Source organism: Ictidomys tridecemlineatus, chromosome 4 (assembly GCF_052094955.1).
Source record: "Ictidomys tridecemlineatus isolate mIctTri1 chromosome 4, mIctTri1.hap1, whole genome shotgun sequence".
Classification (NCBI taxonomy): Eukaryota; Metazoa; Chordata; class Mammalia; order Rodentia; family Sciuridae; genus Ictidomys; species Ictidomys tridecemlineatus.
Window position 1 is genome coordinate 58,807,770 of NC_135480.1, and position 19,908 is coordinate 58,827,677.

At 35.9% G+C, this 19,908-nt stretch overlaps 1 protein-coding gene across 1 annotated transcript; it reads left to right on the plus strand.

Annotated features, from left to right (window-relative positions):
- The first annotated feature begins 11,857 nt into the window (after window positions 1-11,857).
- LOC101969949 (olfactory receptor 51L1) lies at window positions 11,858-12,819 on the plus strand. Its single transcript, XM_005342109.2, is given in 3 exon segments — window positions 11,858-12,556; window positions 12,558-12,677; window positions 12,679-12,819. Coding segments are annotated over 3 exon segments (960 nt in total).
- The last annotated feature ends 7,089 nt before the right edge of the window (window positions 12,820-19,908 follow it).

The following is a 19,908-nucleotide window of genomic DNA, read 5'->3' on the forward strand; positions in this document are numbered from 1 at the left end:
TTGATAGGCAGACAAGATAAAAAATGTTAATGTGATAATAAAGGCTAACAACTAAATAATTCATTTTAATTCTGCATTGGAGAATTAGATATTCCAGTATTTGTGGGATCAATAACACAGAGTGAATAATTGATGAGGAATCATTCTCTTAGAAAAATATGTGCCAAATATACGAATTCTTTCATAAAGTTATTATACATGAAAATTAAAGAATAGAGAGAGTACATATATGGTACTTATTTCCAAATAAGAAACAAAAACAAATAGAATATAATGATAACTACCAGTTAATCATGAATAAATTAAAAAGTGAAATTCAATATATCAAATATAAAATATATCAAAGTAAAAAAAATCAAATTAGAAAAAAAAATGCCTTTTTGGAAGAAATCAACAGAAAATATAACAATCCAACCTTGTTGCATCAGAAAAAAATGAAACCTGTTATGTGCCCTTAGGAATTCATGTTTTAATGTTTTATATGGAATATGAAGGAAGACAACAAAAATCTTAAAATACACATATAAATTAGAAAAATAATTTTTTAAAAGAAACTCTTATAACATCAGAATTAACTATGGGAAAATATTTTAGGTTGTAATAATTTAGCAACTATTTTCTCTATTTAAAATAGATTAGATTTATGTAAATTTGTAAGAGAAGATAGTACAGAAGGAAATACAAATGTGGTAAAAGCCCTACTTTAACTATGAATAAGTAGTTGCACTGTCTTAGATTTACGTGATTAGAAAAAAATAGGTAAATAAAACCACTGGTGGAAGTTTTTTTTTCTTTTTCTTTTAGTTCACAAGCATAAAAGGAGAAAACTTATCATAAAGAAAATGACCATGATATTACAATGTAGGTGAAGAAATAAATCATTATTCACTATCAACATGTCCTGTAGTTGTCCCTTTATTAAACTCTCACTTCCCCTAAAAGGGATAGACTTCCTTGTTATGTCTAATATAATTATTTCCTTTTTTCTTTTATTAGATATACTTTATAGCCTATGCAAGCACTCCAATGTCTTATATTTTAGTTTTGCTTGTGTTTGAATTTTGTATGAATGGACAATGTATATTTTGTGTGTTTTCTTGTTAACTTTGTCCAAGTTGTTGATTATACTCTATTTTGCTCATCTTTCCTCCTGAATAATATGCCATAGAAAAAATACCATAATTTGTTGACCTTTCTTCTGTTGATGTGCATTAAGAAAGGTCAATTATGAGTAATATATTCATATCTAAGTGTCTTCATGCACTTTGAATGCTGATTGATGCATCTAAGAATCAAATAACCAATTCATAATATCAACATTGGTAGATGTTTTTAAACATTTCTAAAATGTGTCTATGAACTAAAATCACTTGCAAAGTTTAAGAATTTTGTGTTCCTTAACATCTTTCCTGAAGCTTGAGAATGGACTGTGATTTTAGGCATGTGGTATACAAACAGTAGAAGCTCTAATTTTTTTAATACTTATTTTTTAGTTGTAGTTGGACACAATATCTTTATTTATTTATTTTTATATGGTGTTGGGGATCGAACTCAGGGCTTTGCCTGTGCTAGGCTAGTGCTTTACTGCTGAGCCACAACCCCAGCGCAGAAACTCTGATTTTTAATTGACATTTGTCTGAAAACTAATGAAACTGCATCATATTTTCACATATATAGACTGCTTGAATATTCTTTTGTATAAATTTAATAATCGTTTTCATTTTCTACCTGAATTATCAAATTATCTGCATTAGTTTTTATATTTAAGAAGTCTTTATATATTGTGTGCAATAATTTTGTGTTATACATATTGAAAATATTGTCCTCTTTTCTGAAATGCACCGTTGATGCAGTTTTTGAAGAACAGATATATTTGTTTCAATGTAGCCCAAATTATCAAACACTAAAGGCTAGTACTTTCTGCGCTGTATTTAAAAATAATCTGCCTCGTATGTTCCTATTAATGCATTCATTCTATCATCTTTCATTTTAAGACATAAAATAAATTCAGAATCACATTTTAATGATAGAAGTAGTAGATACTGTATATTTTTACAATTTATTATAAAAATAACATATGATTAACTGTACATAAAGTATATAATGATCAGTTTTGACACACACACACAGGTCTATAAAACTATTACTTCAATCAGGCCATCAATCACCCAGATTTCAAGTGCATCTGTGATTCTTCCCTCCATTTACCACCATCTCCAGGCAACCACTTGCTTGCTATTAGTAAAGATGAATTTTGCACGTTGTAGATGTTGATGCAAATGTAATGATAAAATATTTAATTGTGTTTGTTGTTTATTTTGATTATGATAGATTACTTTTAAGTTTTTTCATCAATTGTTCATTTTCTCTTGCTAAATAATATTACAATATATGGATACATTACAATTTATTTGTCCATGGGCATTGGGGTTCTTTCCAATTTGGGGGTGGGATAAATAAAGCTGCTGTTCACATTCATTTATAAATCTTTTTTGATCAGTGTTTTATTCAGGGTACAAACCTAGATGTAAAAGGATTAGGTCATTAGATAGGTGTGTGAGAGGCTTCAGTGATCATCTGCCCAGTTTAGACAGCTCCTCATGCACCAAACACCTTCACATCACCTCGGAATTCAGGTGGAACACTGCAGTGCCTGGAAACACACACTGAAGAAGGTAGGAAGAAAAGAGCTGTCAGGGTCAGCCCTCCTCCAACCTCAAGGAGCCCAGTGTGCAGAGAGTTGTAGGAAGCAGAGATTAAGCCCAGATGTTAGACTTGAAACCCAGTGTGGTCCCCAACAAGGGAAACTCAGTGCTGGACAGGGCTCATAGACTCTACCGCCCAGCTGAGCCTCCTGTCCCTCTTAGTAGGTGGCCAAGGTACTATGCCCATCACCCCTCCTACAACCTTGGACAGATAATAAGGGTCAAAGCTCCAGCTCCTGTTGATTAGGACAGGAAAGTGAGCATAAGACCTTGTCTTAGAACTCAGTATAGGGCTGGTAAAACCCAGCACTGTGTGAATCAAAATAGTCACCGTCCCCAGGACAGTGCCTCTGGACTCACGTGGGTGTCTGTTGGTGACTCACAGACCCAGGTACACAGACTGATATCCCAGCCAGCACCAGCTGTAGCTGGTTGCAGCAGTCTTGGGCCATGAGTCCCCTGCAGCAGTAGACAGGCCATAGCAGAGTGCATGCTGGTCCATTCAGTGCTGCACTGCTCCTGGTAGGTTCTGGGCTCAGGGTGTAATCTGTGATTGTAGACCATGCCTATGGGACTATCCACTCCTTCCTCCCCCCCCCCCCCCCCAACAAGGTTGCACCACACAGATAAAACAATTTTCTCTTAGGTGGAGTAAAAGAAGGTAGCTGTGAAGCCACTGCCTATTTGCTGTGTGCTGGTCTCTTCACAATAGGGACCAGAACCCAACAGAATCCTGTGGCACTTGACCACAGGATGAGGAGTGTGGCGTATTCTCCTACCAGGTAGGGGATGTGGGGATGAAGCATCTGATTTAGAAACTCCCCCAGATCTTTTGGAACACCACAAGGAGGTTTTGGGACAGGACTGGGCTTGGGACGCCCTCTAGTGCTGAAAACAACACTTAGCAAACCTGGACTTAGGGGACCATACAGTGCTGAAATAGTAGACATGTGCAGAGAGGAAACAAGTGGTCTGCTTACAGTTTTTGAAAAGATGGACCCCAGAAATGCCAGATTCTAAAGATTTGAATTAAGACCTAATCTTTAATGAAAAGACAAAATGGTACACCAACAAATACCAAGAACTTGCAAGGAACCATGACCTCCTTAAAAAACAAAATAAGGTGACAGAATCTGACTCTATAGCAACATAAAGAGAAGGCTGAAACTTTCAGATGTTAAATTAAAATCCACAGTTTTAACAAGGAACTAAACAGACTTCAAGAAAACACAGAAACAGTCCAATATACTGAGACAGAGAAAGAATTTTATAAATAAAACATAAATCCTTAGCTGAAAAGGATACTCAGAGAAATTAAAATTGTGAAAGAAGGCATCAAATAGCAGAGCAAACCAAACAGATAATAGAATCAATGAACTTAATGATGGACTATTTGAAAATATACAGTTGGGGGAGAAAAAAGAAATGATAAGAATAAAGAAAGCTTAAAGGAACTTTGGAACAGCACTGAAAAAGAAAATATTCAAGTTAATGGTGGTTCAAGAGGGTATGGCATATACCAAAGGGGTAGAAAGTTTATTCAAAGATATAATACTAGAGGTATTTGCATTTCTACAGGTGGATATTGTCGGAGTCCAGCTCCAACAGGGGGTCTCAGGAGACAAATGGATGGTGAGGAGTTGGCAAAAGGGGGGTGGAGAAACAACACAGACACCAAAGTGAAGGTGCTGAATCCCAATCTTTACTTTTGAAGTTGATCATATATACTTTTCATTTTGGCAGGCTCACAGTACTTTGTGGTTACAAAACAGAAATCATTGTTCAAAGAAACAAAGTATTACGCACCTAAAATTAGATAAGAAGAATGTCTCTTGGCTTAGGTAGGCATAAGCAAGCATTTTTACTTTCAGTTCGAGTTTTGCTTTGAGCTGTTTCTGCTTAATAATAGTTAGAAATGTCCCAGACTATTGGCCTATACCTTGACTATTCTTTCTTGACTTACTGACTGGAACCGTGCCATGGTTATGGCAAGTGGTTAACTTGTTATTAATTTTAATCAATCAAGAGTAAGAGCACAAACCATTGAACAAGTTGCCCAGTACTAAGCACTAATCTGTCTTCTTAACATTAATTCTTCTTCTCTAGATTTTAACTTAATTTCTCAAAAACTTCCTTGACAGGAATACAGGGAGTTTTTCATTAAACATTAACAATTTACGCTCCACAGCTGAATCATTGCATTTAGAGCAAACAGATCTATTCTTTAGAAGTAGTTGCATTAATTGGGAAAGTCATGTTTTTTCCTTCATACTTAATGGTCATATGAGAAGTCGCAACTATACTTATTAAAGGAATACAAAAAACAAACCAGCCCATTCCCAGAAACATACTGCGCTCCTCCAGAGGATGGACGCCTTGCGCCATCCACCTCAGGAGGCCCTTGTCATTGCCTGAGTCAGGGGAGAGGCGCAGCAGGATATGTATATCCAGGCACAGGAAAGCGAAAGGACCATCAAATTAAAGTAGACCAAGTCACTGAAAAGAGTAACTACACAAACATATTCAAAATATTCTAAAGTAAACATGATGTTTGAACCATTCATATTTTTAGTATGAAGAGTAAAAAAAATTAAAACTGCAATAATATATTATGAGATAGGCAATATAGAAAGATGTAAATAGGGACATCAAAAGTTTGAAAGGTGGAGAGCTATTGAAAGAAATAAAAAACAATGGAAACTATGCAAATATATAAAAATGAAGTAACTTACTCATGAACAACCAGTGGATCAAGGAAGAAATTAAGACAGGAATTACAAACATTGTTGAAACAAATGAGAATGGAAAAAGAGCATACTAAAAGGTATGGAGACAAAGCAAAATTGGTATCAAGAAGGAAGTTGATGGCACTCTGTGTGTATGTGTGTGTGTGTGTGTGTGTGTGTGTGTGTGTGTGTGTGTGTGTCTGTGTGTGTGTATAGTCACATATATGTCCCACATAAATATAATGTTACATATTATATGAACTTATATAAATTTTGTTATTGCTGTATCTCAAGGAACTAGAAAAACAAAGTCATATCAAATATGACTACTGAAACCGAATTTGTGAGATGAAACTTGATTACCTGCTTCTGCTGGTGGGTGGAGTCTGTGTAAAGTTGCAGGCCTTTGTAGCCCAGAAGTGTTGCAGCATTTTTTTTAAAAAATATTTTTAGTTGTAGGTGGACACAATACCTTTATTTTGTTTATTTAGTTTCTTTTTATGTGGTGCTTGTGACCAAACCCATGCTAGGCAAGCGTTCTATCAGTGAGCACAACCCCAGCTCTTAATGGTGGCCCATGCCCTCCAGTATTGCAGCAGACTCTAGCAGCTCATTGTCAATTTCTTCTGCCAGGGTTCTTCTCTCACAAATTCAAAGAATGAATTCCACAAACCAGGATGAATGAAGGTAAGAGTAGAATTTATTGAGGAAAAGGAATAGGAACAGAACTCCTGCACCGCAAGAGGGGACCCTGAGCAAATTTTCCCATCCAACTATGCTAGCTAGGCTAGAGGTTTATATTGGGTCACTTCTATTGTTCCAAACTTATATTATTTAGAGTTTGGAAGAAGTACCAATGATATTGGTTCAAACTAATGCTAATTAGAGTTTGAAAACTAACACTATTGGTCAACTGAATTCCGACTTCCATTCAGGTCTGCCCCAATTCCATTTTATTCTGGGTGGGTCAGGAAGCTAGAGGTTGAGTTCCTGGGATGGTGTGTATTTGCAGGTTCAGGGCTGAAACATTGGGTGGAGTGGGCTTGTGTAGCAGTCATCTGTACCATGTCCAGTACAGGTTGGTGTACCTTGGCCCACAGAACCTCAGGATCTCTACGCCTTCATGGTGGGCTCCACAGGGACCCAGGCAGTGATTGCACCCCACACTTCAACCCACTCAGACTGCTACTCTGCCACTCCACCACTCCACTGCTGTTTTTCCACAGGGGATCAATAGGTAGGCAGGGCCAGCTTGGCAGCTTGGGAGTCTTGTCACTATCACTGCATCTAAAAGGAATTGGTGGTGGTGGTAGTGTTGTTGTTGGTGGTAGTGGTGTTGTTGTTGGTGGTGCTGGTGGTGGTGGTACCCAAATTAGTACTAGGCAAATGTTTAGTCAGCTTTTTCACTGCTGTGAGTAAAAGGCCCTAACCAGAACAATTTTAGAGGAGGAAAAGCTTATTCAGGGGCTCACTTTTTTAGAAGTCTCAATCCATAGACAGCAGGCTCCTTTCCTCAGGGCTCACAGTGAGGTAGGGCATCATGGTAGCAGAGTGAGGCAGAGGAAAGTAGCCAGATAGTGAGTGAGACACAGCGGGTGGCAGGGGAGAGATATGAAGCCCACTGGTTGGTGTTGGTGGTTTAGGTAGTGCTCTACCTGTAACTCTAAAGGTGGCCATTTGCCCATCACATTCTTCTCATCTAGGATAAAGATGAGACATACAGGATAGAGTTTACAAACTAGGTTGCCTGAGAAGCTGCCAGTAAAGGGTAATACAATTGCTTTTCCCCTCCCATTGTATCCTGAGTAATTTATAAACCATATGGCAAAGGTGCATATGCATATTAACCAATGATAATCCTTAAAATTAGGAGTCCTTGATTACATCCAATTTAGATAGTTTAAGTGCTTTTTAAATAGATATTAAATAATTAAAGTACCAAAAAATTCTTAGGCCATCCAGTGCCATTGAATGCCCTAAGAACAAATCATTTACTTGGTAATTTCACAAGAGGAGGTATAAAGATGGAGATGGCAAGGTTTTACACATGATAAGGTCTAACACCTCATTTTCATAGACTATCAATGGATGTTGAATTTTTTTAGTAATTAACAAAATTTTCTTTATGAGAATTGCAACTTCTCCTAAGGTCATGAGTTTGTGGGAAAAAAAGGCTATTGGTTTAATACATTGAGTACAGTAGCATCTTAAGATTAATAAGATTAGACACTAGGCCAGTTCCTGTACTAAGTGGGACTGATATTACAATTTAAATTCCCACCCTTGATTAGATATTTTTATCAGTTAGTAGTATACCTGCCAACTCTACTGCATGACGTAATCTGCACCAACAGGCATGTGGAAGTCAGTATTATTAATTGAGGATTTTATTCATTAGGCAAAGCTGCCATTTATAATCAGCTCAAATTTGCTTAATCTATTTTCTTGAGAACTCTATAGCACAGTGAAAAAGGTAGCACACTAGATAATCAGGAAATTGAGTGATAACATTGATTTTATTGATTACTTTATGATTTCGAGAAAGGCAAGTCAAATATCTGAGCTTCATTTTTACTCAGTATTGTTATTATATAGAACTGTACATAAGTCATTTCCAGCTTTATGTCCCTACTGGTATAAATACCTAATAGTCCCTCCGATTAGCTGTACTAATACTGAAAATTATTTATTGTCTTCTCATATTACGTATGTAAACTAGTAGTTCATGTCTTGTGCGTAGGATCATGTGTTTCAGACAATGATGCTACAGATATTTGATCATCTTCAAAACATTCTTTACTCTGATCTCCTAAATTGCATTGTCCTGTCCTGATGCAATCTGAAAATGGTAGCGAGAGGATCTCGGGAAGGTCCTGAACTGTTACTACTGGCAAGGTGGCAGCCATCATTCTGTGTTTATCCTGGGGCCTCATGTCTCTGAGGACCAGAGGAAGAAAGCTTTATTAACTCAATCCGCTTGCTCTGAGAAATAGAACATTGACTCATAGCAAGAGGAACTACTCCACCAAGTATGTGAGACCTGGGGAAAACAAAAGTGGGAGGAAATAGGAGAACTCAGAAGGTAATAGGAGAAGCGAAAGAGAAGGGCAGACGTCAAAAGTGTGAGGACACAGACGCTAGGTCAGGGAAGGAGCAATTCTAAGCGTGGTGAAGGACATGTCACCAACATGTCTTTATTGTTCATATGCATGTCTGGAATGTCCAAGTCTGACTCTGACTTTTCAGAAGGGCTTCCTTAAAATATCCTAGATGTTAAATGTCCATGGAAGTGTTGTTTACACAGGGTGAAGTTCTGTTTTCAAACAACAGAGAAGTCATTTCAGAATGAAACTGGAAATTTCACCAGATAATCTTCAAGGCCCCTTTTGGTCCCAAGTATCACTGTTTTCTAATCCTACTTTAAATACAGCTTGGAAGTGTTAGCCCTAATTTATAAGTCCTTTAGATTGTTGAGTTAATAAACTAACTCCCCAAACTCATTCTCCTTTTCTGAGGAAGGAAGGAAGACAACACAAGGTCATGAGGGTGAGTTTGAAAACATAACATCAGCAGCAGTAGGAATCGTATGGTGAAAATCAAGCAGTCTACAGTGTAAGGGATTATAAAACAGCAGGAGAACCAGTATTGCTCAATATAGATGTTGTACAGTGAATACATAAATTGTGGGAACTTCAGAATATGAATGTGACTGTTGAGGTTCATTGCCCACTAACATCCACAAACTCATTCTTTATTTAGGTGGAAATTCCTATTCTGCACTGAACACCGTTTTTCCCCCACCCCCCCAAATTTTAACACCGATGGACTAGAATGAAAAGCACATAGGTAGGCCCATGATAATTATTACAGGAATTTGGAATACAGAAAAAAAAATTAAGAAGTGATTCACATCTCTGTCTATGTTGGAACTTCACTGGATGAAACTTAACCTTCTCACCACATGGCTACTTTGATCACTTTGTGAGATGCACATGCCTGCTTCTCATCTCTGTGAGAGGACACTGCAGATGTGCCCATCTCTTCCACCCTCCCATTAGGTACCACAGGACTGCTGCTGCTGCCGCCGCTCATTGCCAGTGTTGTCAGCAGCAGCAGCAACACTTTGTGGTTACCCTGTATAGGATATAGTCTAAGTATTTTACCAACAATACATCCTTTTTTGTTGTATTTTAGTTTTAATTGATATGTCTTAATGTTTCACCAAATAGAAATGACAAATGACAAATGACAACAGATATGCTAAGTGTCCTGATTTTATCACTCTAAAATATCTCCTTTCATTCCCAGTATGATCCATTCAGGTTGCTCATATCTTGAATCTACAAAGAAGTCAATTTGTTTTTTTTTTTTTTTTTTTTTGTAACAAGGCTTGAAACCAGGGGCACTTAACCACTAGGCCACATCCCCAGATCGTTTTATATTTTATTTTGAGACAGGGTCTTCTTAAGTTTTTGCTTAGACCCTTGCTAAGTTGCTGAGGTTTTGAATTCATAATCTTCCTTGAGCCACTGAGATTACAGGCATGCATCACTGTGCCCAGCAGGAGTCAACTTTGTGCAGATAAAAAATTATTTATTCACTATTAAAAACTAAGCAAACATTGAAACCAGAATATAACCTAGGTGGGTGTTGACTGCAGAGCCAGAGCAGCTGAGTGTTAATGAGGGAGACACTGGGGACCTATGTCCTTAAAGCCTTAAGAAAGTCACTGAGATAACTAAGCAGGAATAAAACTGGTCTTCAACTCAAATATCTTTCAGCCTTCAATTTAACTTCATATTTCCTTCTTCTTGGCAGTGAAAGACAGGGGTTTTAAGATCAGAGAAACGGTCTCAACTGACTGAGCAGTGAGGGGAAAAAGACAGATGTGATTCTTAGATGTGATTTTGGCTGAGAGACTGGAAAGGAATTAAGAAGAAGGGATCAGATCTGGAAAGAAGGGCACTGAAAGTGATCAGGAGTGTGAGCATAGGAAGAGGGACAGGCACACAAGCCCAAGATGAGAGCAGCATGTGGGGAAGTTTTAAGGCAGATAGAGAAAAGAGAATAGCAGGGCTCTAAGTACCAGTGGATACAATATGTGGATAGAATTTGATTACAATATGAACAGTCAGCAAGACTGAATTCATTTCTGGAATTTGCTTGTTTGATTTCTTGTTTATGGATCTTTCATTTCCTAGAAAACTGCCATTATTAAACATTCCAGGCAAATATCTGCTGCATTTAGCGCTCATCTTCATGGGACTTAAGAAGATTGAAAGGGAATTGAGAGTCTCAAAGGGCGAAAATATACTTCACAAGACAGGAGGATGTTGATTTATTGATTATAATTGGAAGTAATGTGTCCCTTGGAAGGTAAATTCTTAGGCCAGTATTTGGTGAGCATGGATGTGTGCAAATGATGCACAAGTAGTCTTGAGAGGCAGTTCTCTTTATTTCAGAGATTTTTTTTCTTATCATAGAAGCGGGGAAAATATTTATCCTTTGGCTTCACAAAAGATTTATTATCAAAGTCAGATGTTGATAGACTCATTGTCTCATTTATTTCTAATATATATAAAAACTGTTTGTTAATTTATTTTCTGTTGATTTTTCTTTTAATTATAAGTTTCTAAACAAGTTCCAGTTCTGAAACAATAGGAAACCATGATAGTCAGTGCTCTATTTAAATTACATATTGTATACTTTACTATAAGTTTTTCTTTAAATTTCCTATATTGTTTACATTAAGCCTTTATTGCCCTACTTAACTCTTGGGGATCACAGGGCAAAACAAAACTGTTGTCAGTTGTCTGGAGGGAGCAGGACTATGTCATCAATCTCATCATTGTGGGTAGATAAAAATAGGAATCATTCTATTCCAATACAGCTTGAATTCTATAAATGTACCTTGCCTGGTGTTCTAACACTATGAAAGAAAACATCAAGTTTAGGAAGGTAAAGGGATTTAATATGAATGAATGCAATAGTCATTTTAAAATATGGCTAATGTATGACCAGCATCATGGCCAAGCAATCTCCTAAATAAATGATAAAATTAAAAATGTGCTATAGAATTTTGTGTGTATGCTGCTATGTCTGCAAAATGTCTTTGGAAGGAGGTCACTTATGTTTAAAGGGAATATTGAAGAAGTTTGCATCTGGGAAGGAGAAGTAAAAGTCCTGGTGTTTATAAAATGAATATTTTACTTAACTAAGAATATTGGCAATGAAATGGAGGAAATGAAGCAAAAATTTAGGGATGGATTAAAGTGTGATTAGAGGTAAGCACTGAAGTTTTGTTTTCTTTCTTTTTTGTTTTCTTTCTTTCTTTCCTCAGTTTTCCATGATGCAGATGCTGGTCTTATCAATGCTTTACCCATTGGAGTGTCTGTGGAATTGAGTTGTGGTTTAAAAGTCAGCCCTATGGGAGCCTCAAACTCCACCAGTACCCTGTCCTCCATATTCTATCTCACAGGGATCCCTGGCTATGAAGAATTTCACCTCTGGATTTCCATCCCCTTCTGCCTCTTCTACCTTGTTGGAATAACAGACAACTGCATCATCCTGCATATTGTCCGGACAGACCCCAGGCTCCATGAGCCCATGTATTACTTCCTGGCCATGCTCTCCCTCAGTGACATGGGCATGTCCCTGCCCACAATGATATCACTCTTACGGGTGTTGTGGTCTATTTCCAAGGAGATCCCGTTCAATATCTGTGTCATCCAAATGTTTTTGATTCACACTTTCTCCTTCACTGAATCATCAGTTCTCTTGGCCATGGCCCTTGACCGGTATGTAGCTATCTGTCACCCTCTGCGATATGCTAATATTCTCACCCCAAAGCTTATTGCCAAGATTGGAATTTCAGCCCTGCTCAGAAGTGCTATTCTAATAATTCCACTCCTGGTCAGTCTGGCCTTCTTTCCCTTCTGCCACTCCCATGTCCTTTCTCATTCCTACTGTCTGCACCAGGACATCATCCACCTCACCTGTGCTGACACCAAGTTTAATGTCATATATGGGTTGGTTTTGATTACCATGCTGTGGGGCATGGACTCTCTGGGTATTTTAGTTTCTTATGTCTTCATCCTTCATTCAGTGTTGAGGATTGCATCCCGTAGAGGGGAGGCTTAAGGCTCTTAACACGTGTGTGTCCCACATCTGTGCTGTGCTCATTCTCTATGTGCCCATGATAGGCTTATCTATTGTCCATCGTTTTGCCAAACATTCCTCTCCCCTTCACACACATCTTCATGGCTCATATCTACTTAATGGTTCCACCTGTGCTCAACCCAATCATCTACAGTGTGAAGACCAAACAGATCCGCCAAGGAGTCCTTCACCTGATTCTCCCCCGCAAAATCAGTTCTACTGTGATGTAGGCATGTCCTCAAGGCAGTGATAGTGTCAGTACTAATAATACAAACCTGTGGTGAATGGTCGGCTCTAAGAATTTGTAAACACAGTTGTCAACAAATTCTACCAAAGTAAAGTAGAAATAGAGACAACAAAGCATCATGAAGAGGCTCTGAAGAAGAGAGTGCCCACTGGGACTAGACAGCCTGACTGAACACTTCATCATTCCCCTTTATATCTGAATGCAGTGCAGAGGAATAGGTTAGAGATTTCCATGCCTTTTCTCCCTCCTCTGTCTTCAACCTTTATTCATGGCTGCTTATCCATGATGTTTTCCTTCATGATATCAAGCCCGAATATCTTTGGTTCTTGGTATTCTATAATATTTGCCATGGAGTGCGATACTACCTTTTTGTTTTATTATTATTGTGTTTGTGAACGTCCTTATTTTATCTTTCTGAAAGAGGGTGAAAGCTATCTTTGATATAATAATCTGTGTAGAAGTTATCAGCCCTTGTGGTACATCAGCATCACCTTTCAGATGTTCATATGTGTTTCTCCTGATATGAGGTTTAGTTTTTTTAGGAATATAAAAGAGAAGCTTCATATGTTTTTACTTTTATTTCATTCGTGGAAATAATTTTAATCTTACAGAAAGCCCATACAAGGTAATTGTTGAAAATTCACAGGTAGCATCAAGAAAAGCCAGTAAAACACAATGTTTAAAATGTATCTTATAGCTGGGCATGGTGGTGCACCCTTGTAATCTCATGAACTCAAGAGGCTGAGGCAGGAGGACTGCAAATTCAAGGTCACTCTCAGCAATTTAGCAGGGCCCTAAGCATCTTAGCAACACCTTGTCTTAAAACAAACAAACAAAAAAACAAACAAACAAAGGCTGTGGAAGTGGCTTAGCATCCATTTAGTTTAATCCTCATTTCCAAAACAAACAAAAACAAAAATCAAACAAAATATACCTTAAAAATGGGGTGAGCCCCTTATTTAGATACCAAAAAAGTAGCTCACTGAAGCCTAATAAGTTTGTGGTAGCAGAAAACAGAAAATGCAGGTCTTTTGGGTTTTGTATGGAATTCCTTTTTAATACATAAAATCTACCTTTCCTGTATCTTTGTATAGAGTTATATAATAATAATTGCAATGTGAATGACATTTTCTTAGTTCATGTGTCTATGACTCAAAGAAAAAAATAAACCTAGGAAAAAATAAAACTTAAAGTATGCTTTATGGGTCCTAATCTATGTATAGGTTTCAATAATAAGTAATATTCTTTCATATGTATTTTCTATCAAGGAGAAACTAAATCAATTAGCACTATACTCATTGTATAAGAGGTGTTCAAAATTTACTGAATGTATAAATTAATATGAAATAGATAATAAATTTATTTGCATATACACTTTTTCAATCTTCAAGATGTGAGCCCAGTTATCTGATAAACAGTTAATGCTTTTAATACAAGAAGCCCTCCTGTTTCTGCCTTGAATTTTTAATGATATGATAGAATCTTCTATTGCATTTGGATGTGAATTTATAAATTAGAAGACAGTCTTAATCATATTACCTTGCTATATAATATCATGAATACATTCTTGTCTTCTGAATTTACTCTTTGCATTCCTCTTTAATCTATATGATATCCAGTAACCCCCTAAAATTCTTCAGTTTTACATTCCAATCACCTACCTTTAATCAAAAATACAATGCAATTTTTTTATTTTTCACAATGTCAAATGTTATCCTTTTAATTTTGAATAAATTCATCATCTTTATGCCCTGATGATGATGATGATAATGATAATAATAATAGCAGAGAAGATCACTAAATGCAGTAGTAGAGAACCAACTAAATGTTTGGCATTTTTTTTTTTGTAGAAATCATTGTTAAGAACACTTCATTATTTCACTTAGACACTCAGTCATTCAACTAAAAAACTTAAACAGTAAAAAAGTATTCAAAAAACTTTATGGAGCTGTGCATGGTGGCACATGCCTATAATCCCAGCAACTTGGGAGGTTGAGGCAGGAGGATTGCAAGTTCAAAGTCAGCATCAGTAACTTAGCTTGGCCCTAAGTAACTTAGCAAGAACTTGTCTCAAAATTAAAACAACACCACTAACAGAATGGAGATGTTTCTCAGTGGTTAATCACAGCTGGGTACAATTCCTGATACAAGGGAAAAAATTTGTGTATAAACATCCAATTATACATCAAATCTAGAAACAGCCACATCTATCTGTGAAAAGAAAAATGCCAATATTTTTTTAAAATGAACTCAGTCCAATTAATTAAACTATCAGACTGTGTGTTTGTTTGTGTATGTAAAATGGGGTATCAAAAATACAAAACATAGGGAAGAATGAAGTAAAAGTGTAGTTTTCTTATTAGTATATTTCCTCTCATTCTTTTTTTTGTTTCTGTTCTTGTCTTTATGATCATGTTAAGTCACTAGCATTTCAGAATAACTTATTATAATAAAAAGATATTTTTGTAAGCCCCATGGTAACCACAACGCAAAAGTCTTTCAGAAACAGACCAAAAATAATAAAGGAATCAAAACAGCCTCGATAAAATAATTTAATAACAAAGACTAAGAAAATGAGAAAAAAAGAAAGCAATTGCAACAAAATAGTAAACAGTTATCAAAATGGCAGCTATATGAGTATATCTATTGATAATTATCTTAAATATAAATGGACTCATGTTCCAAATTAAAAGACAAATAATGACCAAGAGGCTATACAAAGGAACAAAAAAATTAATACGACCAAATTGCAAACTGTCCAAAGTAACTCACTTTAATTCTAAGGTCATGTAGAGATTGAAAGTGAAGGCATGTAATAAAATATTCCCTGCAACTGGAATTCAAAAGAAAGCAAGAGAAGCTCTATGTTCATCAGATAAAATAGACTTCAATCAAAAGCAGTTCAAAAAGGAGACAAGGGAGGTCAGTATGTAATGATAAAAAGATCAATTCAGCAAGATAATGTAATAATTCTTCACTTATATGCTCCCAATTTTGAAGCAAACCAATAAACCTAATGGGAGAGAAAAATTTCAATACAATAACCATAAGAGACCTTAAAATACCACTTTCAGAAGTGGACAAATCATTCAGATAGAAAATTAGAGGTGAAAATGCAGAGTGTTATGGTTTATATATGTGATGTCTCCAAAAACCTCATGTGTGAGACAATGTAAAAAATCTTAGAGATTAAATATTGGGTTATGAGAGCCCTAATCTAATCAGTGCATTAATCCCCTGATAGTAATTATCTGAGTAGTAACTGATGGCGGGGGTGGGGGTGGGTTGACTGGAAAAGATAGGCATTGGGGATGTGTCTTTGCTAACACCAGTGTGAAGTGACATTTGGTGTCTGTTCCCCTTGACTACATTGTGACCTCCAGCCAGACTTCAGCACATTTGATTCCACTGGATTTGTATTTTGTAAAGTCAGAGGCTCCAGGGGCCAGGGCGTGGGGGTGGAGTGGTGGTCAACTATGCCGCTGATTCTTATGTGTATTTCATTTGGGATGAAAAAGCCTGGTTTTTATTTTATTTTTTTGTGATTCTTGATTGTGCTTGTTAAGGTGAACAAAATCTTGGTGACTGGTGTTGATTGGCCTCAATGGTCCAAGTTTCTGAATTTTCAGACTATTGTGTAGCAGTTGTATGTTTAACATACTGTAGCTTTTTTCCCTTGGGGCCACATATGAACAGGACCTCTTGATGTGGACTGTAAACTGAAATTTTCTTGCAACTATTTTGAAATCATGCATTTTTCTAATGTTTCTTATACTTGTGCAGAGTATTGCTGCTGGTTGCTTTTTTTAAAGGAAAAAATAGCCTGAAAAATATTTGTTAAACACTTACACAAAATAAATGTACAAAATGTCAACATTAAAAAAATCCTGATTCTTGTGATAAAGTCAGAAAGATTTTAGACAAATTGCTCAGAGTAACAAGAATATGTTTATTGAAAGAAAAGGGAAAGGGGACACTGTCAAGGGAGGAAAGTGGGTCTTCTCAGAGAAGAGAGAGACAATGTGCCTCTCTGGCACTCCAGTTTTTTTGGGGGGGGATCCCAGGGAAGTTTCCAGAGAGTCCTGCCCAGGTCCACCTCTTGACTGTTGACTGACAGCAGGGTGATATCAGATTTTCCAACCCCACTGCCATGGCAACTCTATGTCACTTGACCCAGGCAGATCAGGTCTAATTGGATTCTTAAGCACTTTTACAGGTTTTATGGTAGGAGGAATTTTCCTTATCTTCCAGAATCTGATGAAAAGAGTCACAAAATCTCTCACCTCAAAGTAACTTGGGTTCCTCTTGCCAACATTATTTTCTGCCTGCATTTCCTTGCAGACAACAGGTAGTTTCCTGAGGAATGTGACATATGCTGTCCATTTAGGCCAGGCAGGACTGCAGGTAAACTGCTTTTTTGGCAAAAAAGCATGTGGGGGTCAGCACATTTTATAGAATTAGTCTCTTGACCTCATATTCCCACCATCTTTATCTGTCTGTCCCCTAATATTTCAACAGGTCTCAATCATACTTTGAGCCCTTCTTTACTTTCTTTATTTTCCAATTACTTTGTATTTCCTAGCCCAAGCCACAGAAGCTGTTCTTTTTCCAAGGAGTCCTCACCTCTTTTAGCAAACAAACTTACTGACAACCCAAGATGTGAAAGGAATGCTGCTCATGCCACTGTTTAGTCACTACTTTTGGTTTCTATCATTGGACAGAGTTAAAAAACACACAGAGAAATAAACACATATATGCAACTATAGAACTAGACTTATGTTTACACATCAATTAAAATCATGAATCCATACAACTTCAATGAAAAATCCAAATCCCTAAAGCTCATTTTGGTCCCAAGGTTTTTTATAAAAGCAATTCTTCAATAGTATGGAAATTATTTTTAATTATCTTCAATATTTCTCATTTTTTCAAGCCTATAGTAACCGCCAAGTAATTTGCATATTTCTAGTCAATTTCACTGTGAAAAGCAAACATAAGAAATGGTTAGCATTTGTTTTTTTTATTTTTTTTTTATTTTTTTTTTTTAATTTTTAATTTTTTTATTGGTTGTTCACAACATTACAAAGCTCTTGACATATCATATTTCATACATTAGATTGAAGTGGGTTATGAACTCCCAATTTTTAGAATCATATTTTTTATTAGTTTTTTTTAGCTACATTACCTTTTGTAGTATACAATGTCAGCAAAATATGTGTCTCTTAAACTTATATTCTGACATTTTTTTTTCACCATTCCTTCAGGAGGGAGAGAGCTTTTCCTTAAACAGAATTCCCTCAAAATGTCTCTTTCCCACTCTGCAGAAGAAGGACAAATTTTTAAAATTTCTACTTTGGGTTAGATTTGTATGTTTTAGAATATTACAAAAATAAAAGAAGGGTGGATATGTACCAAAGTTGCAAGGTATTCTTTCAAAATTGAACAATTTAGGAGAAAGGCAGCAGACACACAGGAGGGTCAATGCATTATTGCTCTCTTATCTGGAAACCAATAATTAAAGTTAAAAGAATCAACTTTTGTCCCTATTAGTTAAAAAACCACCAGTGTTAACCCATCTTCCTTTCTTGAAATCACTCTTACTAGGAAAGATCAGAAGCCTGATGGAAAGCTTATTGTGCAATATTGAGGAATGGCCCTTGAAAACAATAAGTATATTCTTATGCAACAGATTCAGAAATGAAGAAGAAAAAAGGGACACAAATTTTTAAGTGAGCAAAGGAGACGAGAAAGTACTACATTAAAAGTGCATAAAAATTTTAAAAACCTCACAATATGAATAGTTTATTCTTTGTTAAGTGCCAATTATAGGAGAATCATATTTAAGCCATTACATTGTTGAAGGTTAAAAATCTTGATAGTGATCAGTATTATTGAAAATTAATAAAAGTATTATTGCTTTAGTCAGTTTTGAAACTGATCAAATATTTTTGGATATTAATTTTGGGATTTCTCTCGACAATTATTGTTTATAAAATACATTATTTTCTCTCAATTTATGTCCAGTAATTTATTTTATAATTGTCTTGATCTATTTCATGAGTTGATAGAAAGTCCTGGTTATCCTCTTATTCTTGAAATAACCTATTTATTTTTTATTTTTTATTTTTAAGTCTCAGTTTGATACTATACTCCTGGTAATTTTAAGACAAATTGGACTATTTCAGTAATTGGAATCTAGACTACATATATTGTGAGAGATCAAAAATATTGTAGTTTCACATTGTATTTTTATATCAGTCTTCTATTTCCACAATTTTCAGGATGATTATTAGAGCTAGTTCTATTTCAAATCTTCCCCAATTATGCTTAGAAGTATTGTGGACCATCTGTATCCACTCTATTTCCTATTTTTATATATTGCCCACTAAAAATGGCTTTTCCAGATGAACATTTAAAATTATATTACATATTATATATATAATATATATTACACAAACCATATGTATATGTATGTGTGTATTATGCATATGTATGTATGTGTGTGTGTATGTGTGGAAAGGAGAAGGTAAAATGCAACACATAGTACTAATGGTCTTTGTGCCTGTAATGTCCAAATAACCCTGGGGAAATATTTAAATTTTATACTTTATCGCATGAGATCTATAAAAGTTTAGTTTTTGAAAAAGGATACATTTAAGATATACTTCCTTTGTATTTATAAATTATTTGACATTAAATAAAAAGTGAGTGAATAACTTGCTTTTATTTGTGCCAATACAATCCAGAGAAATGAGCCTTGGGTGCATTTAAGTTTGGCGACATACATAATTCATAAATCATTCCAGAGAATAATTCTTATTAGAACTCAATGAGGAACTAAATTTAAAAAAATATTTAAAATATTTACTATTTGGCTCTATTTACTTATTTTACTCTCTTTCCTTAAGTAGAATCCACAACCCCATTGACTTGTATTACAGCAATCTGGTTATAAACCAATTAACTTGGAAACTCAGGAATCTCAAATAACATAGCGTTTTGTTGTTTTGTTTTGAGAGATTATTACTAATGAACAAAAAGGAAAGGATGCAGATGTCAATCAAGGTAGATT